Source organism: Harpia harpyja, unplaced genomic scaffold, assembly GCF_026419915.1.
Source record: "Harpia harpyja isolate bHarHar1 unplaced genomic scaffold, bHarHar1 primary haplotype scaffold_55, whole genome shotgun sequence".
Lineage (NCBI taxonomy): Eukaryota > Metazoa > Chordata > Aves > Accipitriformes > Accipitridae > Harpia > Harpia harpyja.
Window position 1 is genome coordinate 1,263,554 of NW_026293415.1, and position 27,146 is coordinate 1,290,699.

General features: G+C 63.3%; 4 protein-coding genes across 4 annotated transcripts; 3 read left to right on the forward strand and 1 right to left on the reverse strand.

Annotated features, from left to right (window-relative positions):
- The first annotated feature begins 58 nt into the window (after positions 1–58).
- Positions 59–16,478, forward strand: LOC128138573 (zinc finger protein 628-like). The gene is given in 10 exon segments (XM_052779775.1): positions 59–236; positions 1,819–1,901; positions 2,759–2,814; positions 2,887–4,499; positions 4,759–4,979; positions 5,041–5,461; positions 5,673–5,994; positions 13,592–13,672; positions 15,339–15,842; positions 15,844–16,478. Coding segments are annotated over 10 exon segments (3,942 nt in total). The 5' UTR covers positions 59–230.
- On the forward strand, positions 4,509–6,191 carry LOC128138578 (uncharacterized). The gene is made up of 3 exons (XM_052779781.1): positions 4,509–5,181; positions 5,253–5,578; positions 5,718–6,191. The coding sequence occupies exons 1-3, from the start codon at positions 5,135–5,137 to the stop codon at positions 6,125–6,127; spliced, it is 783 nt and encodes a 260-aa protein (XP_052635741.1). The 5' UTR covers positions 4,509–5,134; the 3' UTR covers positions 6,128–6,191.
- A 3,499-nt stretch (positions 16,479–19,977) lies between the features above and the next one.
- LOC128138574 (histone acetyltransferase KAT8-like) lies at positions 19,978–24,962 on the forward strand (the record flags this gene model as incomplete). The annotated part of the gene is given in 18 exon segments (XM_052779776.1): positions 19,978–20,196; positions 20,198–20,237; positions 21,600–21,640; positions 21,642–21,675; positions 21,764–21,939; positions 22,201–22,254; positions 22,404–22,460; positions 22,462–22,569; positions 22,813–22,833; positions 22,835–22,903; positions 22,991–23,101; positions 23,103–23,132; positions 23,275–23,346; positions 23,348–23,369; positions 23,493–23,643; positions 24,524–24,678; positions 24,782–24,802; positions 24,805–24,962. Coding segments are annotated over 18 exon segments (1,422 nt in total), but the record flags the coding sequence as incomplete, so codon positions are not given.
- A 111-nt stretch (positions 24,963–25,073) lies between these two features.
- On the reverse strand, positions 25,074–26,443 carry LOC128138575 (transmembrane protease serine 9-like; the record flags this gene model as incomplete). The annotated part of the gene is given in 4 exon segments (XM_052779777.1): positions 25,074–25,595; positions 25,721–25,881; positions 26,146–26,347; positions 26,349–26,443. Coding segments are annotated over 4 exon segments (980 nt in total), but the record flags the coding sequence as incomplete, so codon positions are not given.
- Positions 26,444–27,146: the final 703 nt, after the last annotated feature.

Here is a 27,146-nt window from a genome sequence, read left to right on the forward strand (position 1 = left end):
CGAGTGACGCATGCGGTGACGCCACCGATGACACGCGTGACGCTGCGGGGAAGGGGAGGGGGGCGTCCTCCCAGCAGCCCCCGGGGCCGGCGGCCGCCAAAGGGGCCCAACCCCCCCCCCCCCCCCCAAAAAAAATTCAACCCCCTCCCCCACTCCAACCCCCGACCCCTGTGACCCCTGACCTCCGACCCCTGGGGGGGGGAGGGGGGGCCTCGCCGTGGCCGAGGACAATGGAGGTGAGCAGGGGGACGGGGGAGGGATGGGATCTGCCCCCCCCCCCATAGGGGCTGGAGGGGGGGGGATTTGCCCCCCATAGGGGCTGGAGGGGGGAGATCTGCCCCCCATAAGGGCTGGGGGGGGGAGATCTGCCCCCCCATAGGAGCTGGAGGGGGGTATCTGCCCCCCATAGGGGCTGGGGGGGGAGATCTGCCCCCCCATAGGAGCTGGAGGGGGGTATCTGCCCCCCATAGGGGCTGGGGGGGGAGATCTGCCCCCCCATAGGAGCTGGAGGGGGGTATCTGCCCCCCATAGGGGCTGGAGGGGGGAGATCTGCCCCCCATAGGGGCTGGGGGGGGAGATCTGCCCCCCATAGGGGCTGGGGGGGGGGGGATCTGCCCCCCGTAGGGGCTGGGGGGGGGGGATCTGCCCCCCATAGGGGCTGGGGGGGGGAGATCTGCCCCCCATAGGGGCTGGAGGGGGGAGATCTGCCCCCCCTTAGGGGCTGGAGGGGGGATTTGCCCCCCATAGGGGCTGGGGGGTGGTATCTGCCCCCCATAGGGGCTGGGGGGGGGGATCTGCCCCCCCATAGGGGCTGGAGGGGGGTATCTGCCCCCCGTAAGGGCTGGAGGGGGGAGATCTGCCCCCCATAGGGGCTGGGGGGGGGGGATCTGCCCCCCGTAAGGGCTGGAGGGGGGAGATCTGCCCCCCATAGGGGCTGGGGGGGGGGAGATCTGCCCCCCATAGGGGCTGGAGGGGGGAGATCTGCCCCCCATAGGGGCTGGGGGGGGGGGGATCTGCCCCCCATAAGGGCTGGAGGGGGGAGATCTGCCCCCCATAGGGGCTGGGGGGGGGGGATCTGCCCCCCGTAAGGGCTGGAGGGGGGAGATCTGCCCCCCATAGGGGCTGGGGGGGGGAGATCTGCCCCCCATAGGGGCTGGAGGGGGGAGATCTGCCCCCCATAGGGGCTGGGGGGGGGGGATCTGCCCCCCGTAAGGGCTGGAGGGGGGAGATCTGCCCCCCATAGGGGCTGGGGGGGGGGGATCTGCCCCCCGTAAGGGCTGGAGGGGGGAGATCTGCCCCCCATAGGGGCTGGGGGGGGGAGATCTGCCCCCCATAGGGGCTGGAGGGGGGAGATCTGCCCCCCATAGGGGCTGGAGGGGGGAGATCTGCCCCCCATAGGGGCTGGGGGGGGAGATCTGCCCCCCCATAGGAGCTGGAGGGGGGTATCTGCCCCCCATAGCAGCTGGGGGGGGGGGATCTGCCCCCCATAAGGGCTCGAGGGGGGAGATCTGCCCCCCATAGGGGCTGGGGGGGGGGGGGATCTGCCCCCCATAAGGGCTGGGGGGGGGATTTGCCCCTGCTTAGGGGTTCTGGGGGGGAGATCTGCCCCCTTAGGGGCTATGGGGGGGGGATCTGCCCCCCCATAGGGGCTCTAGGGGGGGTCTGCCCCCCCCCATAGGTGTTATGGGGTGGCATCCTCCCCCCCCAGGGCCACACACGTGTGGCAGGCGTGTGGCACGCGTTGCCCCGTGACACGGTGTACCCCGCCTGTCCGTCCGCTACCCCCTCCCCAAATTTCCCCCCCCACCCCCCGCCCAGGACGAGTCCCCGTCGGTTCCCGAATTCCTGGAGGACGGTGACAGCAACGGACCCTTCCCGCTGGAGGACCCCGAGGCCACCAGGTGGGAACGGGGGGGGGGACACGGGGACGGGGACACGGGGACGGGGACACGGGAATGGGGACGGACACGGGGATGGGGACACGGGGATGGGGACACGGGAATGGGGACAGACACGGGAATGGGGACATGGGGACGGGGACACGGGAATGCAGACGGACATGGGGACGGGGACACGGGAATGGGGACACGGGAATGGGGACGGACACGGGGATGGGGACACGGGGATGGGGACACGGGAATGGGGACACAGGGACGGGGACACGGGGATGGGGACACGGGGATGGGGACATGGGAATGGGGACGGACACGGGGACGGGGACACGGGGACGGGGACACGGGGACGAGGACATGGGAATGGGGACACGGGGATGGGGACACGGGACTGGGGACGGACACGGGGATGGGGACACGGGGACGCAGACACGGGAATGGGGACATGGGGACGCAGACACGGGGATGGGGACATGGGAATGGGGACATGGGAATGGGGACAGACACAGGGATGGGGACACGGGGACAGGGACACGGGAATGGGGACACGGGAATGGGGACGGACACGGGAATGGGGACATGGGAATGGGGACAGACACAGGGATGGGGACACGGGGACAGGGACATGGGAATGGGGACACGGGAATGGGTCGGACACGGGAATGGGGACACGGGGGACGAGGACGTGGGCTCCTCGTGCCCTCGGGTGATTCCAGCCGTTGAGGACGTCCCCAGGGCCACCGTGTTGTCCCCAAGGTGACGTCCTCCCTCCCAGGGTTTCCCCTCCCCCCAAACCCCCGGTCCTTCACCCCAAAACCGACGTCCCCGGGGGTGCCACCGCCAACCAACCTCGTTTTCCTCCGCAGCTCCCCACCGCCGCCGCCGCCGCCGGGACCGGCCGCTGCCGCCGAACCGCTGCCGGGTGAGTCCTCGCCGTCCCATCGGTGGCGCGGGTTGGGGAAACCGAGTCACGGGTGACCCCCTTCCTTTTCAGGCGAGGAGGAGGAGGAGGAGGAGGAAGAAGAAGTCGAAGATGGCGGCGGGGAAGCCACCCCGCGTCCCTACCGCTGCGGCGAGTGCGGCAAAGCCTTCGCCCAGAGCTCCAACCTCCTGAAGCACCGGCGGGTGCACACGGGCGAGCGTCCCTACCGCTGCGGCGAGTGCGGCAAGGCTTTCGGCTGGAGCTCGTCCCTGCTGGAGCACCGCAAGGGCCACGCCGGGGCCAAGCCCCACGCCTGCGGCGAGTGCGGCAAAGCCTTCAGCCGAGGGTCCACCCTCCTGGAGCACCAGCGGACCCACACCGGCGAGAAACCCTTCCGTTGCGGGCAGTGCGGCGCCCGCTTCAGCCAGAGCTCCACCTTGGTCCACCACCGGCGGACCCACACCGGCGAGCGACCCTACGGCTGCCCCGAATGCGGCCGGGCTTTCGGTCGTAAGTCCACGCTGGCCACCCACCGGCGGACCCACACCGGCGAGCGACCCTACGGCTGCCCCGAATGCGGCCGTCGCTTCGCCGTCAGCTCCGACCTGGCCAAGCACCGGCGGGGAGCCCACGGCGGGCACCGGTGCCGGGATTGCGGCGAGCAGTTCCCCCGGCCGGCGGCGTTGGCCGGACACCGGAAGAAACATCACGGCGGCGACGGCAAGGACCGGGCCGACGCCGCCGAGGACGACGGCGACGACCGCCACGACGACCGGCCGCACCGCTGCGAGGAGTGCGGCCAGGCCTTCCGGCACGGCGGCACCTTGCTCCTCCACCGGCAAACCCACGCCGGCGCCTTCGCCTGCCCGCTCTGCCCCGAGCGTTTCGAGGGCAGCGCCCAGCTGGCCCGGCACCGCCGGCGACGGCACGGTCCGGCGGCCAAGCCTTACCGCTGCGAGGCTTGTGGCAAAGCCTACGCCCAGCCGGCCGGGCTGCGGCATCACCAGCCGGAGCAGCCGTTGGGATGTCCCCACTGCGGAGCCGCCTTCCTCTGGAGCTGCCGGTTAGCCCGGCACCTCCGGGCTTGCCGCCCGCCCGCCAAGCCCTACAAGTGCCCGGAGTGCGGCAAAGCCTTCGGGCAGAGCTCCAAGCTCCTCCGGCACCAGGTAACCCACACCGGCGAGAAGCCCTACAAGTGCCCCGAGTGCGGCAAGATCTTCAGCCAGAGCTCCAACCTGGCCGAGCACCGGCGGACCCACGGGGCGGGCGAGCGGCACTTCTGCCCGCTCTGTGGCAAGGGCTTCGCCCTCGGCTCCTACCTGGCCAAGCACAGGTTGACGCACACCGGCGAGCGGCCCTACCGCTGCACCGAGTGCGGGAAGGCGTTCCGGCAAAGCTCCAACCTCATCCAGCACCAGCGGACCCACACCGGCGAGCGACCCTACACCTGCGGGCTCTGCGGCAAGAGCTTCTGCCAGAACTCCCACCTGGCCAAACACCGGCGCACCCACACCGGCGAGCGGCCCTACCGCTGCGGGGACTGCGGCAAGAGCTTCCGGCAGAGCGCCAACCTCCTGGAGCACCGGCACACCCACACCGGCGAGCGGCCCTACCGCTGCGCCCAGTGCGGCAAGACCTTCGGGTGGAGCTCAGCCTTTAGCAAGCACCAGCGCACCCATCTTGCCTGAGACCTCTGCCGACCCAGGCTGGGCTGCCTCGGCGTGGGCCAGGTCTGTCAGCGTGCCGCGAGGCCGTGGCTTCGTCTTGGAGGACTCTACCGGGGTCCTTCATCTTGACCCAAGTCCATCGTGGTGCCCCAAGGCCATGGCTTCGTCTTGGAGGACTCTACGGGGATCCCTCATCTTGACCCAGGTCCATCGTGGTGCCCCAAGGCCGCGGCTTCGTCTTGGAGGACTCTACCGGGGTCCTTCATCTTGACCCAAGTCCATCGTGGTGCCCCAAGGCCATGGCTTCGTCTTGGAGGACTCTACGGGGATCCCTCATCTTGACCCAGGTCCATCGTGGTGCCCCAAGGCCATGGCTTCATCTTGGAAGACCACCCCAGGATCTTCATCCTGGCCCAGGTCCATCGTGGTGCCCCAAGGCCGTGGCTTCGTCTTGGAGGACTCTACCGGGGTCCTTCATCTTGACCCAGGGCCATCGTGGTGCCCCAAGGCCATGGCTTCGTCTTGGAGGACTCTACGGGGATCCCTCATCTTGACCCAGGTCCATCGTGGTGCCCCAAGGCCGCGGCTTCGTCTTGGAGGACTCTACCGGGGTCCTTCATCTTGACCCAAGTCCATCGTGGTGCCCCAAGGCCATGGCTTCGTCTTGGAAGACCACCCCAGGATCTTCATCCTGGCCCAGGTCCATCGTGGTGCCCCAAGGCCGTGGCTTCGTCTTGGAGGACTCTACGGGGATCCCTCATCTTGACCCAGGTCCATCGTGGTGCCCCAAGGCCGTGGCTTCATCTTGGAAGACCATCTGGGATCCTTATCCTGGCCCAGGTCCATCATGGTGCCCCAAGGCCATGGCTTCGTCTTGGAAGACCACCCCAGGATCCTTATCCTGGCCCAGGTCCATCCTGGAGCCCCAAGGCCATGGCTTCATCTTGGAAGACCACCCCAGGATCTTCATCCTGGCCCAGGTCCATCGTGGTGCCCCAAGGCCGCGGCTTCGTCTTGGAGGACTCTACCGGGGTCCTTCATCTTGACCCAAGTCCATCGTGGTGCCCCAAGGCCGTGGCTTCGTCTTGGAAGACCATCTGGGATCATCATCTTGACCCAGGTCCATCGTGGTGCCCCAAGGCCATGGCTTCATCTTGGAGGACTCTACCAGGATCCTTATCCTGACCCAAGTCCATCGTGGTGCCCCAAGGCCGTGGCTTCGTCTTGGAAGACCACCCCAGGATCCTTATCCTGGCCAAGGACGCCATCTCCATCTCGGAGGACCACCCTGGGGTCCTCCTCCTGCCCCAGATCCATCATGGCACCCCAAAACCGTGGCTTCGTCTTGGAAGACCACCCCAAACTCCGTCATTCCGCCCAAGATCCACAGCTCCAGCTTGGAGAACCACCTTGTCCTCACCCAACTCCTTCATCCTGCCCCAAAGCCGTGCCTCCAGCCCAGGGAACGTCCCCGTGTCCCCGTCCCGCTTCCGTGTCCCCATCCCGCCTCCGTGTCCCCATCCCGCTTCCGTGTCCCCATCCCACCTCCGTGTCCCCATCCCACCTCCGTGTCCCCATCCCACCACCCCGTCTCCATCCCACCTCTCCCAGCAGAGGGGACCCAAATATCTTGGAGGGGAAGGTGACTTCCAGTTGCCCCGGACGCCTGGGATGTCCCCCCAGTATGTCAATAAATAGTGGTGAAGGTTACTGCGGTGGTTTATAACTGGGGGTTACTGGGAGCACTGGGCAGGAGTGCGGGGGGGCGCTGGGAGGGAGTGGGAGGGGCACTGGGAGAAATGGGAGGGGAGTTGGGGGGGGTACTGGGAGAACTAGGGTGGCTTTGGGGGGCACTAGGAGTTACTGGGAGCACTGGGCACGATTTCAGGGGGCACTGGTGGGGGGTGGGAGGGGCACTGGGAACAATGGGGTGGGAGTTGGGGGGGGTACTGGGAGCTACTGGGAGCACTGGGCACGATTTCAGGGGGCACTGGTGGGGGTAGGAGGGGCACTGGGAGCAATAGGGTGGGAGTTGGGGGGGTACTGGGAGCAATGGGGTGGCTTTGGGGGGCACTAGGAGTTATTGGGAGCACTGGGCAGGATTTCAGGGGGCACTGGGAGGGAGTGGTAGTGGCACTGGGAGCAATGGGGGTGGGAGTTGGGGGGGGTACTGGGAGCACTGGGGTGGCTTTGGGGGGCACTGGGAGTTACTGGGAGCACTGGGCAAGATTTCAGGGGGCACTGGGAGGGAAGGGAGGGGCACTGGGAGCAATGGGGTGGGAGTTGGGGGGTACTGGCAGCACTGGGGTGGCTTTGGGGGGGACTGGGAGTTACTGGGAGCACTGGGCAGGATTACTGGGAGCACTGGTGGGGGTGGGAGGGGCACTGGGAGCAATGGGGTGGGAGTTGGGAGGGTACTGGGAGCACTGGGGTGGCTTTGGGGGGGCACTAGGAGTTACTGGGAGCACTGGGCAGGATTACTGGGAGCGCTGGTGGGGGTGGGAGGGGCACTGGGAGCAATAGGGTGGGAGTTGGGATTAGTACTGGGAGCAGTGGGAGGGACTACAAGGGGCACTGGGAGCACTGGTGGGAGTGGGAGGGGCACTGGGATCAATGGGGTGGGAGTTGGGGGGTACTGGGAGCACTGGGGTGGCTTTGGGGGGGCACTGGGAGTTACTGGGAGCACGGGGCAGGATTACTGGGAGCACTGGTGGGGGTGGGAGGGGCACTGGGAGCAATGGGGTGGGAGTTGGGGGGGTACTGGGAGCACTGGGGTGGCTTTGGGGCGGACTGGGAGTTACTGGGAGCACTGGGCAGGATTTCAGGGGGCACTGGGAGGGAGTGGGAGGGACACTGGGAGAAATGGGCTGGGAGTTGGGGGGTACTGGGAGCACTGGGGTGGCTTTGGGGGGCACTAGGAGTTATTGGGAGCAATGGGCAGGATTTCAGGGGGCACTGGGAGGGAGTGGGAGGGGCACTGGGAGCAATGGGGTGGGAGTTGGGGGGGTACTGGGAGCACTGGGGTGGCTTTGGGGGGCACTAGGAGTTACTGGGAGCACTGGGCAGGATTTCAGGGGGCACTGGTGGGAGTGGGAGGGGCACTGGGAGCAATGGGGTGGGAGCTGGGGTTAGTACTGGGAGCAGTGGGAGGGACTACAAGGGGCATTGGGAGCACTGGTGGGAGTGGGAGGGGCACTGGGAGCAATGGGGTGGGAGTTGGGGGGGGTACTGGGAGCAATGGGGTGGTAGTTGGGGATAGTACTGGGAGCAGTGGGAGGAACTACAAGGGGCACTGGAAGCACTGGTGGGAGTGGGAGGGGCACTGGGAGCAATGGGGTGGGAGTTGGGGGGGTACTGGGAGCAATGGGGTGGTAGTTGGGGATAGTACTGGGAGCAGTGGGAGGAACTACAAGGGGCACTGGAAGCACTGGTGGGAGTGGGAGGGGCACTGGGAGCAATGGGGTGGGAGTTGGGAGGGTACTGGGAGCACTGGGGTGGCTTTGGGGGTCATGAGGAGTTACTGGGAGCACTGGGCAGGATTTCAGGGGGCACTGGTGGGAGTGGGAGGGGCACTGGGAACAATGGGGTGGGAGTTGGGAGGGTACTGGGAGCACTGGGCAGGATTTCAGGGGGCAATGGGAGGGAATGGGAGGGGCACTGGGAGCAATGGAGTGGTAGTTGGGGGTAGTACTGGGAGCAGTGGGAGGGACTACAAGGGGCACTGGGAGCACTGGTGGGAGTGGGAGGGGCACTGGGAGCAATGGGGTGGGAGCTGGGAGTGTACTGGGAGCACTGGGGTGGCTTTGGTGGGCACTAGGAGTTACTGGAAGCACTGGGCAGGATTACTGGGGGCACTGGTGGGGGTGGGAGGGGCACTGGAAGCAATGGGGTGGGAGTTGGGGGGGTACTGGGAGCACTGGGGTGGCTTTGGGGTGGACTGGGAGTTACTGGGAGCACTGGGCAGGATTACTGGGAGCACTGGTGGGGGTGGGAGTGGCACTGGGAGCAATGGGGTGGGAGTTGGGGGGGTACTGGGAGCACTGGGGTGGCTTTGGGGGGCACTGGGAGTTACTGGGAGCACGGGGCAAGATTTCAGGGGGCACTGGGAGGGAAGGGAGGGGCACTGGGAGCAATGGGGTGGGAGTTGGGGGGGGTACTGGCAGCACTGGGGCGGCTTTGGGGGGGACTGGGAGTTACTGGGAGCACTGGGCAGGATTACTGGGAGCACTGGTGGGGGTGGGAGGGGCACTGGGAGCAATGGGGTGGGAGTTGGGAGGGTACTGGGAGCACTGGGGTGGCTTTGGGGGGGCACTAGGAGTTACTGGGAGCACTGGGCAGGATTACTGGGAGCGCTGGTGGGGGGTGGGAGGGGCACTGGGAGCAATAGGGTGGGAGTTGGGATTAGTACTGGGAGCAGTGGGAGGGACTACAAGGGGCACTGGGAGCACTGGTGGGAGTGGGAGGGGCACTGGGATCAATGGGGTGGGAGTTGGGGGGTACTGGGAGCACTGGGGTGGCTTTGGGGGGGTACTGGGAGTTACTGGGAGCACGGGGCAGGATTACTGGGAGCACTGGTGGGGGTGGGAGGGGCACTGGGAGCAATGGGGTGGGAGTTGGGGGGTACTGGGAGCACTGGGGTGGCTTTGGGGCGGACTGGGAGTTACTGGGAGCACTGGGCAGGATTTCAGGGGGCACTGGGAGGGAGTGGGAGGGGCACTGGGAGCAATGGGGTGGGAGTTGGGGGGGTACTGGGAGCACTGGGGTGGCTTTGGGGGGCACTAGGAGTTACTGGGAGCACTGGGCAAGATTTCAGGGGGCACTGGGAGGGAATGGGAGGTGCACTGGGAGCAATGGGCTGGGAGTTGGGGGTAGTACTGGGAGCGATGGGAGGGACTACAAGGGGCACTGGGAGCACTGGTAGGAGTGGGAGGGGCACTGGGATCAATGGGGTGGGAGCTGGGAGGGTACTGGGAGCACTGGGGTGGCTTTGGGGGGCACTAGGAGTTACTGGGAGCACTGGTGGGGGTGGGAGGGGCACTGGGAGCAATGGGGTGGGAGTTGGGGGGGTACTGGGAGCACTGGGGTGGCTTGAGGGGGCACTAAGAGTTACTGGGAGCACTGGGCAGGATTACTGGGAGCACTGGTGGGAGTGGGAGGGGCACTAGGAGTAGTGGGGTGGGATTTGGGGGGTACTGGGAGCAGTGGGAGGGACTACAAGGGGCACTGGGAGCACTGGTGGGAGTGGGAGGCGCGCTGGGAGCAGTGGGGAGGCAGTTGGAGGGGCACTGGGGGAGTACTGGGAGCACTGGGCAGGATTTCAGGGGGCACTGGGAGCACTGGGAAGGGATTTGGGGGTGCACTGAGGGTACTGGGAGCACTGGGAGGCATTGCAGGGGGCACTGGAGGGTTAATGGGGGGATTTGGGGTGACACTGGGGCCACTGGGAAGGGATCGGGGGGGGGGGTACTGGGTGTACTGGGAGCACTGGTTGTGACCAAAAGGGCCACTGAAGGGTTAATGGGATTTGGGATGGCACTGGCTGTTACTGGGAGCACTGGGTGGGATTTGGGGGTCACTGGGAGCACTGGGGGGGGGGGGCACTGGGGGGTAACTGGGAGCCTTCACATGTTCCCAGAGGACACGCGTGTCCCTTACACGTCCACAGGGGCCACGCGTGTTCCTTTCCATGTTCCCAAGACCACGCGTGTCCCTTACGTGTTCCCAGGGCCACGGCTGTCCCTTCACGTGTTCCCAGAGAACACACGTGTCCCTTCACGTGTTCCCAGAGAACACACGTGTCCCTTCACGTGTTCCCAGGGGCCACGCGTGGGCTTGGCGTGTTCCCAGACCCACGCGTGTCCCCTTGCGCGTGTGCAGGGGCCACACGTGTCCCTTTACACGTCCACAGGGGACATGCGTGTCCCTTTCCATGTTCCCAAGACCACGCGTGCCCCTTATGTGTTCCCGGGGCCACAGCTGCCCCTTCACATGTTCCCAGAGGACACACGTGTCCCTTCACGTGTTCCCAGGGGCCACGCGTGTTCCCTTCCATGTTTCCAAGACCACACGTGTCCCTTACGTGTTCCCGGGGCCACGGCTGTCGCTTCACGTGTTCCCAGGGGCCACGCGTGTGCTTGGCATGTTCCCAGACCCACGTGTGTCTTCTTGCCCATGTGCAGGGGCCACACGTGTCCTTTTACACGTCCACAGGGAACATGCGTGTTCCTTTCCATGTTCCCAAGACCACGCGTGCCCCTTACATGTTCCCGGGGCCACAGCTGTCCCTTCACGTGTTCCCAGAGAACACATGTGTCCCTTCACGTGTTCCCAGGGGCCACGCGTGTGCTTGGCATGTTCCCAGACCCACGCGTGTGCCCTTGCGCGTGTGCAGGGGCCACACGTGTCCCTTTACATGTCCACAGGGGACATGCGTGTTCTTTTCCATGTTCCCAAGACCACGCGTGTCCCTTACGTGTTCCCAGGGCCACGGCTGTCGCTTCACGTGTTCCCAGAGGACACACGTGTCCCTTCACGTGTTCCCAGGGGCCACGCGTGTGCTTGGCGTGTTCCCAGACCCACGCGTGTGCTTGGCGTGTCCCCGGGAGCCTTTGCGGCAGGAAACACCGCTCTCCCGCCACCATTGTCCGGAACGGGCAAAGCGCCGCCGTTTTGGGTGGAAAAAAGCCTGGATTGGGCCTGTCGGCACCAAGGAGCTCGCAGGGCCGGGGTGAGGGTCCCCCCCCACCCCAGATTTGGGGCAAAAAAGGGGGAAAATGGGTCAATCGCTCAGGCTGGGGCTGGGAAGGGAAGGGGGGTGTTTTGGGGTGAAAAAGGGGAAAATAGGACGGTTGCTCTCGGGTGGGAGGTGGGTTGCAAAATTAACTCATTGCGGGGATCATGTTTTGGGGTGAAAAAGGGGGAAAATGGGCCGGTTGCTTTCGGATGCGGGGGCGCAAAATTAACTCATTGCGGGGATCGTGTTTTGGGGTGAAAAAAGGGTAAAATGGGCCGGTTGCTCTCGGATGTGGCGGTGCAAAAATAACTGATTTTGGGAATCGTGTTTTGGGGTGAAAAAGGGGGGAAATGGGCCAGTTGCTCTCAGATGTGGGGGTGCAAAATTAACTGATTGTGAGGATTGTGTTTTGGGGTGAAAAAGGGGAAAAATGGGCCGGTTGCTCTCGGATGCGGGAGTGCAAAATTAACTGATTGTGAGGATTGTGTTTTGGGGTGAAAAAGGGGGAAAATGGGTCGGTTGCTCTCAGATGCAGGGATGCAAAATGAACTGATTTGGGGGATCGTGTTTTGGGATTAAAAAGGGGGAAAATGGGCCGGTTGCTCTCGGATGGGGGGATACAAAATTATCTCGTTGCAGGGATTGTGTTTTGGGGGAAAAAAGGGGGGAAATGGGTCGGTTGCTCTCGGATGCAGCTGTGCAAAAATAACTGATTGTGAGGATTGTGTTTTGGGGTGAAAAAGGGGGAAAATGGGTCGGTTGCTCTCAGATGTGGGGGTGCAAAATTAACTGATTGTGGGGATTGTGTTTTGGGGTGAAAAAGGGGGAAAATGGGCCAGTTGCTCTCAGATGCGGCGGTGAAAAATGAACTGATTGTGGGGATCGTGTTTTGGGGTAAAAAAGGGGTAAAATGGGCCGGTTGCTCTCAGATGCGGTGGTGCAAAATGAACTGATTTTGGGGATCATTTTTTGGGGTGAAAAAGGGGGAAAATGGGCCGGTTGCTCTCGGATGCGGCTGTGCAAAAATAACTGATTGTGAGGATTGTGTTTTGGGGTGAAAAAGGGGAAAATGGGTCGGTTGCTCTCAGATGCAGCTGTGCAAAAATAACTGATTGTGAGGATTGTGTTTTGGGGTGAAAAGGGGGGAAAATGGGTCGGTTGCTCTCGGATGTGAGGGCACAAAATTAACTGATTGTGAGGATTGTGTTTTGGGGTGAAAAAGGGGGAAAATGGGTCGGTTGCTCCCAGATGCGGAGCGCAAAATGAACTCCTTGTGGGGATCATGTTTTGGGGTGAAAAAGGGGGAAAATGGGCTGATTCATGCCGGGAATCAAGGTGCAGAATTACCTCATTGGGGGGGGGTATTTTGGGGTGAAAAAGGGGGGAAATTGAGCCAATTGCTCCACGGTATGGGGATTTGCAAATTAACTACTGGCAGGACGGTGTGTTTTCGGGGGAAAACCACCTGATTTGGGTGAAAAGCATGGGGCGGATGCCTTTTTTTTTCATTTATTGCCTTTTTTTTTTCATTTATTGCCCTTTTTTTTCATTTATTGCCTTTTTTTTATTTATTGCCTTTTTTTCATTTATTGCCTTTTTTTAATTTATTGCCTTTTTTTCATTTATTGCCTTTTTTAATTTATTGCCTTTTTTCATTTATTGCCTTTTTTTAATTTATTGCCTTTTTTCATTTATTGACTTTTTTTCATTTATTGCCTCTTTTTTATTTATTGCCTCTTTTTCATTTATTGCCTTTTTTTATTTATTGCCTCTTTTTTTTTAATTTATTGCCTTTTTTTATTTATTGCCTTTTTTTAATTTATTGCCTTCTTTTCATTTATTGCCTTTTTTTTATTTATTGCCTCTTTTTATTATTTATTGCCTTTTTTTTTAATTTATTGCCTTTTTTTATTTATTGCCTTTTTTTAATTTATTGCCTTTTTTTCATTTATTGCCTCTTTTTATTTATTGCCTCTTTTTTTTCATTTATTGCCTTTTTTTATTTATTGCCTCTTTTTTTCATTTATTGCCTTTTTTTATTTATTGCCTTTTTTTCATTTATTGCCTTTTTTTCATTTGTTACCTTTTTTTCATTTTATTGCCTTTTTTCATTTATTGCCTTTTTTTATTTATTGCCTTTTTTTTATTTATTGCCTTTTTTTTAATTTATTGCCTTTTATTTATTGCCTTTTTTATTATTTATTGCCTTTTTTTAATTTATTGCCTTTTTTTCATTTATTGCCTTTTTTCATTTATTGCCTTTTTTTTATTATTTATTGCCTTTTTTTTTCATTTATTGCCTTTTTTTTCATTTATTGCCTTTTTTTTTCATTTTTTGCCTTTTTTCCCCCCGATTTTTTCCACCTCCTGCCCGCAGCTGGCGCGATGGAGCCGGAGGAGAAGCCGCGTCCTCCCCAGGACCAGGGTGACGGGGACGTCCCCACGGAGCCCTGCACGGGTAAGGGGGGGGGGGGGACACGGGGGACGAGTCCGGCGGGTGGCCCGAAGAGGACCTGGGAGATGGTCTTTTGGGGGAAAAACCCAAGGAAATGGGGGAAAATGTGGGCCAGGAGATGGTCTTCTGCTGGGAATATTCTTCCAGGGTGGAGAAAATACCATCTGGGAGATGTTGTCCTGCATGGAATAACCCTCCGTGGTAGAACAACGACCCACCGGGAGATGTTCTTCTTTGGAGAACGTCCCTCCGTGGTAGAACAACCACCAGGAGATGTTCTTCTTATGAGAACATCCCTCCATGGTAGAACAATGACCCACCAGGAGATGTTCTTCTTTTGAGAACGTCCCTCTGTGGTAGAACAAGGACCCACCGGGAGATGTTCTTCTTTTGAGAACATCCCACCAGGAGATGTTCTTCTTCCAAGAACATCCCTCCGTTGGTAGAACAACGACCCACCAGGAGATGTTCTTCTTTCGAGAACATCCCTCCGTGGTAGAACAACGACCCACTAGATGTTCTTTGGAGAACGTCCCTCCGTGGTAGAACAAGGACCCACCAGGAGATGTTCTTCTTGGGAGAACATCCCAATGACCCACCGGGAGATGTTCTTCTTTTGAGAACGTCCCTCCGTGGTAGAACAATGACCCACCAGGAGATGTTCTTCTGTGGAGAACGTCCCTCCGTAGTAGAACAAGGACCCACCGGGAGATGTTTTTCTTTCAAGAACATCCCAACGACCCACCAGGAGATGTTCTTCTTTCGAGAACGTCCCCACTGGGAGATGTTCTTCTTTTGAGAACATCCCTCCGTGGTAGAACAAGGACCCACCAGGAGATGTTCTTCTTTTGAGAACATCCCAGTGACCCACCAGGAGATGTTCTTCTTTGGAGAACATCCCTTCGTGGTAGAACAACCACCAGGACATGTTCTTCTTCTGAGAACATCCCTCCGTGGTAGAACAACCCACTGGGAGACGTTCTTCTTTCGAGAACATCCCTCCGTGGTAGAACAACGACCCCACTAGGAGATGTTCTTCTTTGGAGAACGTCCCTCCGTGGTAGAACAACGACCCACTAGGAGATGTTCTTCTTTGGAGAACGTCCCTCCATCGTAGAGCAATGACCCACCAGGCAATGTTCTTCTTTGGAGAACATCGTCAGCGACCCACCAGGAGATGTTCTTCTTTGGAGAACATCCCTCCGTGGTAGAACAACCACCAGGAGATGTTCTTCTTTGGAGAACGTCCCTCCGTGGTAGAACAACCACCAGGAGACGTTCTTCTTTCGAGAACATCCCTCCGTGGTAGAACAACCACCAGGAGATGTTCTTCTTTCAAGAACATCCCTCCGTGGTAGAACAATGACCCACCAGGCGATGTTCTTCTTTGGAGAACATCGTCAATGACCCACCAGGCGATGTTCTTCTTTGGAGAACATCCCAGTGACCCACCAGGAGATGTTCTTCTTTCAAGAACATCCCTCCGTGGTAGAACAACCCACCGGGAGACGTTCTTCTTTGGAGAACGTCCCTCCGTGGGTAGAACAATGACCCACCAGGTGATGTTCTTCTTTGGAGAACATCGTCAACGACCCACCAGGAGACGTTCTTCTTTGGAGAACATCCCTCCGTGGTAGAACAACCCCCCCAACGGCTGTTCCTCTCCCAGGCGCCGTGCCACCAGCCCGTGGCAGTGGTCGCCCGCGTGGTTTCATCAACCTGCTGGGTCTCCTGGAAGGCGGCCGGCCGCCGCCGAAACCCTACCGCTGCACCGAGTGCGGCAAGACCTTCGGCCAGAGCTCCAACCTCATCGAGCACCAGCGGACCCACACGGGGCGAACGCCCCTTCACCTGCGGCCAATGCGAGAAGAGCTTCAGCCGCAGCTCCACCTTGGCCGAACATCTCCGGACCCACACCGGCGAAAAACCCTACGCCTGCCCGGTTTGCTCCCGCGCCTTCAGCCGCAGCTCCACCTTGACCGAGCATCGCCGAACCCACACCGGCGAAACGCCCTACGCCTGCCCCGAATGCGGCAAGACCTTCGGTCGGACCTCCAACTTGGTCAAACATCTCCGGACCCACACCGGGGAGAAACCCTACGGTTGCGGGCGTTGCGGCAAGACCTTCAGCCTCAGCTCCAACCTGGTCAAGCACGAGAGGACCCACACGGGTGAAAAACCGTTCTCCTGCGGGCAATGCGGGAAACGGTTCAAGAAGAAGACCCACTTGGCGTCCCACCAACGGACCCACACCGGCGAGCGACCGTACCGTTGCGGCGAATGCGGGAAGGCTTTCGGGCAGAGCTCCACGCTCATCGAGCACCAGAGGACCCACACGGTGCGAACGACCGTTCCGGTGCGGCGCTTGCGGCAAGAGTTTCTGCGTCAGCTCCAACTTGGTCAAGCACCAACGCATCCACACCGGCGAGAAACCGTACGGTTGCGGGCGCTGCGGCAAACGTTTCCGCTACAAGCCCCAGTTCACCCGTCACCTGAAGGTCCACCCCGACGGCGACCCGGCGTGCGGTCCTTAGGACCGCTCGGAGACGGAAAAACGGGGCGGCGGCCGGCGGCGGGGCGGCCCCAATTAGGAGTTAACGAAGGAGCGCGGGGAGCGCGGCGTGGTGGCCGCCTCGTTAGGGTTGAACCTGGCGCGGTGGCTTTTGGAGATGACCCGGGGACATCGAGAGAAGACAACAGGGATGGTGGCATCTCCATGGAGTCCTCCGGCGTGGAGGCAGCCTCGTTAAGGCTTAACGAAGGGGCGGGGCGCCTGGTGGCCCGTGTCCTGGCGCGGTGGCCACCATGATGAACCGGTGTGGTCACCACAATAAACCACTGTGGCCACCACGATGGACCGGCGTGGCCACCACGATGACCCGCCAGGCTTGGGAGGGGACGGTGGCTTCCCCGTGCCGCGATCCCTCGTCGCGGTGCCCTCGTTAGCGCCTAACGAAGGAGCGCGGGGAGCGCGGCGTGGTGGCCGCCTCGTTAGGGTTGAACCTGGCGCGGTGGCTTTTGGAGATGACCCGGGGACATCGACAGAAGACAACAGGGATGGTGGCATCTCCATGGAGTCCTCCGGCGTGGCGGCAGCCTCGTTAAGGCTTAACGAAGGGGCGGGGCGCCTGGTGGCCCGTGTCCTGGCGCGGTGGCCACCGCGATGAAGGGGGTTTTGGGGGGGAGGCCCTCGTTATGGTCCCCCGTTCGTTAGCGGCGGAGGCGGGGGGGAGGCGGCGATAAAGGCTCTGAAGTGTCACCGCGGGGTGGGGGTGGCCTTGGGGGATGCGACTGGGAGGACTGGGAGGGCACTGGGTGGGGGCTGGGGGGATGCTGGGGGGAGTCTAGGCAGACTGGGAGACAGTGGGGGGCACTGGGGGGCGCTGGGAGGGACTGGAGGGCGCTGGGAGGGACTGGAGGGCACTGGGGAGACACTGGGGGGGGCACTGGGAGGGACGGGGGGACACTGGGGGGACACTGGGAGGGACTGGAGGGCACTGGGAGGGTCTGGAGGGCACTGGGGGGACACTGGGGGACACTGGACACACTGTGAGGGGGGCCTGGGGGACGCTGGGAGGGCTCTGAACAGACTGGGAGGCACTGGGAGGCACTGGGGGGACACGGGAGGGACTGGAGGGCACTGGGGGGACACTGGGGGGCACGGGGAGACACTGGGAGGACTCTGAACAGACTGGGAGACACTGGGAGGCACTGGGGGGACACTGGGGAACACTGGGGACACTGGGGGGGCACTGGGAAGGACTGGAGGGCACTGCGGGAACACTGGGAGGGACTGGAGGGCACTGGGAGACACTGGGAGGCACTGGGGGGGCACTGGGGGACGCTGGGAGGGACTGGAGGACACTGGGGAGACACTGGGGGGGCACTGGGGAGACACTGGGGGACACTAGGGGGACACTGGGAGACACTGGGAGGCACTGGGAGACACTGGGAGGCACTGGGGGGACACTGGGGGACACTGGACACACTGTGAGGGGCCCTGGGGGATGCTGGGAGGGCTCTGAACAGACTGGGAGGCACTGGGAGGCACTGGGGGGACACTGGGAGGGACTGGAGGGCACTGGGGGACACTGGGAGGGCTCTGAACAGACTGGGAGGCACTGGGAGGCACTGGGGGGCACTGGAGGATGCTGGGAGGCACTGGAGGGCACTGGGGCGACACTGGGGGACACTGCAGGGACACTGGGAGGGACTGGAGGGCACTGGGAGACACTGGGAGAGACTGGGGGGGCACTGGGGGTACGCTGGGAGGGACTGGAGGGCACTGGGGAGACACTGGGGGGGCACTGGGGACACACTGGGGGACACTGGGGGGACACTGGGAGGGACTGGAGGGCACTGGGAGACACTGGGAGGCACTGGGGGGACACTGGGGGACACTGGACACACTGTGAGGGGCCCTGGGGGATGCTGGGAGGGGCTCTGAACAGACTGGGAGGCACTGGGAGGCACTGGGGGGACACTGGGAGGGGACTGGAGGGCACTAGGGGGACACTGGGGGGCACTGGGGGACACTGGGAGGGACTGGAGGGCACTGGGAAGGACTGGAGGGCACTGGGGGGACACTGGGAGGGCTCTGAACAGACTGGGAGACACTGGGAGGCACTGGGGGGGCACTGGGGGACGCTGGGAGGGACTGGGGGACACTGGACACACTGTGAGGGGGCACGGGGGACGCTGGGAGGGCTCTGAACAGACTGGAAGGCACTGGGAGGCACTGGGGAGACACTGGGAGAGACTGGAGGGCACTGGGGGGACACTGGGGGACGCTGGGAGGGACTGGAGGGCACTGGGAAGGACTGGAGGGCACTGGGGGGGACACTGGGGGGCGCTGGGAGGGACTGGAGGCACTGGGGGACACACTGGGGGGGCACTGGGAGGGGACTGGGGGACACTGGGGGGACACTGGGAGGCACTGGGGGGACACTGGGGGACACTGGACACACTGTGAGGGGGCCTGGGGGACGCTGGGAGGGCTCTGAACAGACTGGGAGGCACTGGGAGGCACTGGGGGGACACAGGAGGGACTGGAGGACACTGGGGGGCACGGGGGACACTGGGAGGGCTCTGAACAGACTGGGAGACACTGGGAGGCACTGGGGGGGCACTGGGGGACGCTGGGAGGGACTGGAGGGCACTGGGGCGACACTGGGGGACACTGGAGGGACTGGAGGGCACTGGGGGGCACTGGACACACTGTGAGGGGCCCTGGGGGACACTGGGAGGGGACTGGAGGGCACTGGGGGGGACACCAGAGGGGACTGGGAGGGACTGGGAGGGACTGGGAGGTAGTGGGGGACACTGGGAGGGACTGGAGGGCATTGGGAGGGAAACTGGGAGACACTGGGGGGAGCTGGGAGACACTGGGCACACTGCGAGGGGGCCTGGGGGATGCTGGAGGTCTCTGAACAGACTGGGAGACACTGGGATGCACTGGTGGGGCACTGGGGGACACTGGAGGGCACTGGGAGACACTGGGGGGGGCACTGGAGACACTAGACATACAGCAGGGGGGGCTGGGGACCACTGGGAGGGCTCTGAACAGACTGGGAAGCACTGGTGGGGCACTGGGGGACACTGGGAGGGACTGGAGGGCACTGGGGGGACACTGGGAGGGAAACTGGGAGACACTGGGGCAATACTGGGGGGGGAACTGGGGGACACTGGATCCACCGAAGGAGCCTGGGGAACACCGGGGGGGACTGGAGGGGGACTGGGGGGGTACTGGGGAGCACTGGGGGACACTGGGGTGGGACTGGGGGCGTACTGGAGGGTACTGGGAGGACACTGGGGGGAGCCGCAAGGCACACTGGGACACTGGCGGGCTGCCGTCTCCTAACAACGCGAGGCCACGCCCCCGAGCCCATTCCCCGCCTCCTCGCATCGCGACGCCCCGCCCCCGAGCCCATTCCCCACCTCCTAACAACGCGAGGCCCCGCCCCCGAGCCCATTCCCCGCCTCCTCGCCTCGCGTCGCCCCGCCCCGTTCCCCGCCTCCTAGCACAGCGAGGCCCCGCCCCCGAGCCCATTCCCCGCCTCCTCGCCTCGCGACGCCCCGCCCCCATTCCCCGCCTCCTAGCGCCACGCGGCCCCGCCCCCGAGTCATTCCCCGCCTCCTACCCACGCGAGTCCCCGCCCCGCCCCCATTCCCGCCTCCTCGCAGCGCGACGCCCCGCCTCCTCGCCAATCCCCCGCCTCCTCGCACCGCTTGGCCCCGCCCCCCCGCCCCCATTCGCCGCCTCCTAGCAACGCGCCCCTCGCGCCCGCTCCCCCTCGTCGCGCGTGTGACGCCACTTCCGCCGCGCCGGCCGGAGGAGACGGACATGGCGGAGGCGGCGGCGGCCGCTCCGGCCGGAGGCCCCGCGGCGGGGCCGGAGGGCGGCGGCGGGCGGCGGCAGCCCCGAGGCCGGGCGACCCCGCGGGGGAGGCCCGGAGGAAGCGGCGGCTTCGTCGGCTTCACCGCCGCCCCCGCCGCCGCCGCGGGAGGCGGAGGTGACGGTGGAGATCGGGGGAGACGTACCTGTGCCGCCGGGCAGACGGCACCTGGCGTGAGCGGGGTCGGGGGGGGGGGGGGGGGAGAAAAGGGACTGGGACCAGTGCGGGGATGGGACTGGGGGGAACTGGGGTCTGGGGGGGGGGGGCACAGCGGGACTGGGAGCAGTAGGTGGACCGGGACCTGGGGTGAACTGGGGCCGGGGGGGGCGGGCACAGCGGGACTGGGAGCAGTAGGTGACCGGGAGTGGGGTGAACTGGGGCTAGGATGAGTCTTGTCCCAGCGGGTCAGGGCTGAACTGGGACCAGTATAAATCGCGGTCTGGGCTGAACTGGGAGTGGGAGAACTGGGAGCGGTATAAATCCCATCACAGCGGGTCTGGGCTGAACTGGGACCGGTATAAATCGCGGTCTGGGCTGAACTGGGAGTTGGAGAACTGGGATCGGTATAAATCCCGGTCTGGGCTGAACGGGGAGTGGGAGAACTGGGACTGGTATAAATCCCAGTCTGGGCTGAACTGGGAGTGGGAGAACTGGGACGGTATAAATCCCATCACAGTGGGTCTGGGCTGAACTGGGAGTGGGAGAACTGGGACCGGTATAAATCCCATCACAGCGGGTCTGAGCTGAACTGGGAGTGGGAGAACTGGGACCAGTATAAATCCCGGTCTGGGCTGAACTGGGAGTGGGAGAACTGGGGACTGGTATAAATCCCGGTCTGGGCTGAACTGGGGAGTGGGAGAACTGGGATCGGTATAAATCCCATCACAGTGGGTCTGGGCTGAACTGGGAGTGGGAGAACTGGGACGGTATAAATCCCATCACAACGTGTCTCGGCTGAACTGGGACCAGTATAAATCCCGGTCTGGGCTGAACTGGGAGTGGGAGAACTGGGACCGGTATAAATCCCATCACAGCGGGTCAGGGCTGAACTGGGACCAGTATAAATCGCGGTCTGGGCTGAACTGGGAGTGGGAGAACTGGGACCAGTATAAATCCTGGTGTGGGGTGAACTGGGACCTGTATAAATCCCATCACAGCGGGCCTGGCTGAACTGGGACCGGTATAAATCCCATCACAGCGGGTCTGGGCTGAACTGGGAGTGGGAGAACTGGGACCTGTATAAATCCCATCACAGCGGGCCTGGGCTGAACTGGGACCAGTATAAATCCCAGTCTGGGCAGAACTGGGAGTGGGAGAACTGGGACCCGGGTGGATCCTACCATAGTGGGACTGGCTGAACCGCGACCAGAGTGGATCCTGTCACAGTGGGACTGGGGAGAACAGGGACCAGTATAAATCCCATCGCAGCAGGCCTGGGCAGCACCAGTACAGCCCCCTGTACTCCCCCCCCACACTGATCCAAACTGGGAGGGGGCTTGCCGGGCTGCTAACTGGTCCCAGTTCCCCCCCCCCAGACTCGGCGGAGGTGATCCAGTCCCGTCTGAACGAGCAGGAGGGGGCGCGAGGAGTATTACGTCCACTACGTGGGCTGTGAGTACTGGGAGACACTGGGAAAAGGGGTTGGGGGGGAGGCGGCGGGACCCCCCCCCCTGCCTCGCTGAGTTCCCAGTTCTCCCAGTTAACCGTCGGCTGGACGAGTGGGTGGACAAGAACCGACTGGCACTGACCAAGACGCTGAAGGAAGCCGTGCAGAAAAGCTCGGAGCAGTTCCTGGGCGAGTTGGCCGAGCAGCCCGAGCGCAAGATCACCCGCAACCAGAAACGCAAGCACGATGAGATCAACCACGTCCAGAAGGTGGGGGGTACTGGGAGGAACTGGGGAGGGCGTCGAGGGGTACTGGTGAGGGCGTCGAGGGGTACTGGGAGGGCATCGAGGGGAGCTGGGAGGGTGTCGAGGGTTGCTGGGAGGGTGTTAAGGGGTGCTGGGAGGCGACTGGAGGGTACTGGGAAGATATTGGAGGCCCTGAGAGTTACTGGGGAGGCCCTGGGGATTTTAGTAGAGTCCCTAAGAAGTCGCACTGGGCATTACTGGGAGTTACTGGGAGTCCTTTTGCAGACCTACGCCGAGATGGACCCCACCACGGCAGCGCTGGAGAAGGAGCACGAGGCGGTGAGTCCTGAGGGGAGGTCCCCCAAGGTTCCGGAGGGGGGTCCCCAAGGTCCAGGGGGGGGGTCCCCAAGGTCCGGGGGGGGTCCCCAAATCTGGGGCGACCCCCCCCCACCGCGTCATATGTGTCCCCGTGTCGTCCCCCCCCCCAGATCACGAAAGTGAAGTATGTGGACAAGATCCACATCGGACACTTCGAGATCGATGCCTTGGTACTTCTCGCCGTTCCCCGAGGACTACGGGAAGCAGCCCAAGCTCTGGATCTGCGAGTACTGCCTCAAATACATGAAGTTCGAGCGCACGTACCGCCTCCACCTGGTAGGGGACACGCGTGACACGCTTGCGCCACGCCTGTGACACGCGGCGGCTGGGGAGGGGGGACGCGCACGTAGGGGGACGCTCGCAGCGCGGAGCCCGGCGAGCTCCGCCTCGAGGCTGCGAGGTCCGAGAACGCGGAGGGGGTCCGGCTGGTAGGGGACACGCGTGACGCCTGGGGGGACACACGTGACGCGTGGGGGGGACACGCGTGACGCGTGGAGGGACACGCGTGACCGTCCCCAGGGCCAGTGCCAGTGGCGGCAAGCCGCCGGGACGGGAGATCTACCGCAAGAGCAACATCTCCGTCTACGAGGTGGACGGCAAAGACCACAAGGTACCCGGGGCGGTTGACGCGGGCAAGGGGGGGGGAACACGGATGCGACCGCGTGGCGACGCGTGACGGCGCGTGACGCCTTCCCAGATCTACTGCCAGAACCTCTGCCTGCTGGCCAAACTCTTCCTCGACCACAAGACCCTTTACTTCGACGTGGAGCCTTTCGTCTTCTACCTCCTCACCGAGGTGGACCGACAGGGGCGCCCACATCGTCGGCTACTTTTCCAAGGTATCTGGGGGGGGGGGGGGACGACGACACACGACGGGTGTCACCGTCACCGCGACGTGTCCGTCGCCGTCACCGCGACGTGTCCGTCGCCCGTCACCCGCCCGTCGCCGTCGCCCACCGCCGCTGGCGCGTCACCCCGCAGGAGAAGGAATCGCCCGACGGCAACAACGTCGCCTGCATCCTGACGCTGCCGCCCTACCAGCGCCGGGGTTACGGGCAAATTCCTCATCGCCTTTAGTGAGTCAGGGGCGGGGGGGGTCCCCAAAAAGGGGGTGGGGGGTCCCCAAAAAGGGGTGGGGGGTCCCCCAAAAAGGGGTGGGGGGGGGTCCCCAAAACGCCTGGGTTCCCCTTTCCCGGCAGGTTACGAGCTGTCCAAGCTGGAAAGCACGGTGGGTTCGCCGGAGAAACCGCTGTCGGACCTGGGGAAGCTGAGCTACCGCAGTTACTGGTCCTGGGTGCTGCTGGAGATCCTGAGGGACTTCCGGGGCACCCTGTCCATCAAGGATCTCAGGTGGGCACCAGTAACTCCCAGTAACCCCGCTGGTGGGCACCAGTAACTCCCAGTGACCCTCTGAGTACACCCAGTGACCCTCTGAGTACTCCCAGGAACGTGGGATCATGGGTGCTGCTGGAGATCCTGAGGGACTTCCGGGGCACCCTGTCCATCAAGGAGCTCCTGTGGGGCACCAGTAACTCCCAGTAATGTGGGATCATGGGTGCTGCTGGAGATCCTGGGGGAATTCCAGAGCACCCTGTCCATCAGGGACCTCAGGTGGGCACCAGTAACTCCCAGTAACCCCTCTGGTGGGCACCAGTAACTCCCAGTAACCCTCTGAGTACTCCCAGTAACGTGGGATCATGGGTGCTGCTGGAGATCCTGAGGGACTTCAGGGGCACCCTGTCCATCAGGACCTCAGGTGGGCACCAGTAACTCCCAGTAACGTGAGATTATGGGTGCTGCTGGAGATCTGGGGGACTTCCAGGGCACCCTGTCCATCAAGGAGCTCCGGTGGGCACCAGTAACTCCCAGTAACGTGGGATCACGGGTGCTGCTGGAGATCCTGAGGGACTTCCAGGGCACCCTGTCCACCAAGGAGCTCAGGAGGGCACCAGGAGTCGGCCAGTAAGACCAGTAACCTCCCAGTACCACCAGTTACCCCTCCGGTATCTCTGGGTCACGGGTGCTGCTGGAGGTCCTGTGTCTCCATCCCTTCCCAACGCCCCCAGCACCCCACTATACCCACCAGTAACTCCTCCCAGTCCCCCCTTCCACCCCACAGTCAGCTCCAACTCTCCCCCCCCCCCCCCCCCCGAGACGACCGCCACCTCCCTCCCAGTTTCCCAATTCCCCACCCCTCCCAGCGCTCCCAGTAACCCCCTCCCCTCCCCAGCCAGATGACCAGTATCACCCAGACCGACATCATCAGCACCCTCCAGTCCCTCAACATGGTGAAGTACTGGAAAGGGCAACACGTCATCTGCGTCACCCCCAAGCTGGTGGAGGAACACCTCAAGAGCGCCCAGTACAAGAAGCCGCCCATCACCGGTGCGTCGTTAACCTCTCCCCGTTAACGACCTCGCTCCTGACCCCGCCCCCCCCACCCCAACTCTCACCCTCCTAATTTTTTTTTCTCCCCCTTCTCCTACAGTCGACTCCATCTGCCTGCGCTGGGCCCCCCGAAGCACAAGCAGGCGAAGGTGGCCAAGAAATGAGGGCGTCATCGGTGCGGCGAGTTGTGGTCGGGCTCAGCCTCGCCCACACGCAGCCAGCCGGGATTTGGGGTGACGGGGGGGGGTGTGCCCCCCAACACCGATAAAGGAGGAGGTGGAGGTGTGTTCAGATGATTTATTCGGGGCGGGGGGGGACACGCACACGGGTGCCAAGTTGGGCGTCCCGTCAGCCAAGTTGGGGTGCCCGAAGCCATCCCGGCACCCCACGAGTCATTTTTGGGGTGTCAGCGGGCGCCACCATCCATCCCGGGTGCTAGCCCGGCATCCCGCGCCCAATTCCGGGTGCCGATTCGGGGTCCCGTCAGTCATTTTGGGTGCCCCCAACCCCTCGGGGGTTGGGGGGGGGGGGGGGGGGCTCAGCGGAGACCGAGAGGCAGCAGGAACCCCAACAGCAGCAACAGGAGGCGGCCGGGGCGAGCGGCTGGCGGTGGGCGTCACCGGTGCTGCCGCCTCCGTCGGGCGGCAGGGGGCCGGGGCCAGGCCTCGGGGGGAACCGCCGGGGGTTCCCCCTCCCCGCAGGGACCGTCGTCCTCGTCCTCGGGGAAAGGCGCCAGGTGGGGGTTGGCGCAGGGGGGCTTCGGGGACGGCGGCGGCGATCCAGGCGGCGTGAGCGGCGGCGCGGGGTGTAGACGCCGGGGCGGCCGGGAAGCCCGCAGCCTCCCCCCAGCTTACCACCCCCGCCAGCAGCCAGACGTCACCCACTCGGCAGGAGAGGGGACCCCCAGAGTCACCCTGCGGGGACGGGGAGAGGATGAAGAGGGACGTGGGGCTGGGTAACGGGGACGCGGAAGGGGGGGGGGGGGGTGACAGGGACGAAATTCCCCTCGTGGCCCCGGAGAGGGGACGGTGGCACCCACCTGGCAGGCATCCCGTTGTCCCTGGGGGGAAACCGGCGCAGAGCGTGTCCCCAGCGGGCGTCCCCATGCCGGCCGTCTCCGCGTAAAGGCAGCGGCAACGCCGGCGGGCTGAGGAGCGGCACCTCCAGCTGCTGCAGCGTTTTGGGGGGCGGCAGGGGGACCTGCGGCGTGGGGGGGACAAACACACGCGTGCCGCGGTGAGGAGGGTGACCCCAACCTGTCCCTCGACACCCCGAAGCGCTGGCACCGGTGACAACGGCGTGTGTCCCCCCCCGGCTTGTCCCAAAACCCCCCCGGAGGTGCCAGCAGGGTCACCGAACCTGGTGACGCTGGCATCACCAAGACCACGTAGGTGCTGACGGGGGAGAACCGTGTCCCCCCCCCGTGTCCCGTGTCCCCCCCCAAAATTCCTGGGTGACACTGACCAGCGGGTGTGGACGGTCCCCCCCAGCCGGTGACGGTGCAGTTGGTGCCGGGGGGGAAGCGGACGGCAGGACCGGGCAGGCAAATTGGGCGCACCAGACGGGTGGGGGTGGCGGGGGGGTCCAACCGTGCCAACGCCAGGTCCCCGGCGACGTCGCCGTGCGCCTCGCTGACGTCACCGTCGCGGTAAGCGGGGTGGCGGGCTGACGGCGGCCACCCGCCTCACTTGGGCGTCGGCGGGGGGGGACAGGAGCTGGAGGGCCCCCAGCGTCACCCGGTATTCGGAGAGGGGGGTTCTCCCTGTAAGGGGAGTTGTTGGGTGGGGGGCTTCAGACAAGAGGGTCCCCAAAACGCAGTGGGGTCCCCCTGGGACAGTCACGGGGGTGTTTTGGGGGGGGTATTGGGGTCCCGGGGGGGGTTGAGGGGTGCAGGGCAGGTGGTTGGGGAGCTCAGGGGGGTTGGATGCGGGGGGTGGGGGGGCCCAAGGGGCTGTTTTGGGGTGCTGTGGAGGAGTTGGGGAGCATAGGGAGGTAGTTGGGGTGCTGGGGGGCGTTATTTGGGGTGCTGGGGGGGTGTTTGGGGTGCTGGGGGGGGGGCGTTTAGGGTGCTGGGGGGTGGTATTTGGGGTGCTGGGGGGGTTATTTGGGATGCTGGGGGTGTTTAGGGTGCTGGGGGGCGGTATTTGGGGTGCTGGGGGCGGGTATTTGGGGGTGCTGGGGGGGTGTTTGGGGTGCTGGGGGGGTTATTTGGGGCGCTGGGGGGGTTATTTGGGGTGCTGAGGGGGTGTTTGGGGTGCTGGGGGGGTTATTTGGGGTGGGTGGTGGGGTTATTTAGGGGTGCTGGGGGGGCGGTATTTGGAAATGGGGGGGGGGGGGTCAGGGGAACTTTGGCAGGTTTGGGGTCTGCAGAGAGTATTTGGGGGTACCAGGGGGGGTATTTAGGGGCCTGAAAAGTATTTTTGGAAGTGCAAACTGGTATTTAGGATTCCTGGGGGGTGGGGAAA

What these genes read in the sequence shown, in the direction of transcription:
- LOC128138578 (XM_052779781.1), top strand. Translation starts at nt 5,135, where the DNA reads ATGGCTTCGTCTTGGAAGACCACCCCAGGATCTTCATCCTGGCCCAG. An exon ending in GGATCTTCATCCTGGCCCAG is followed by an intron (nt 5,182 to 5,252) that starts GTCCATCGTGGT and finishes ATCTTGACCCAG; the next exon opens with GTCCATCGTGGTGCCCCAAG. An exon ending in GCTTCGTCTTGGAAGACCAT is followed by an intron (nt 5,579 to 5,717) that starts CTGGGATCATCA and finishes TTGGAAGACCAC; the next exon opens with CCCAGGATCCTTATCCTGGC.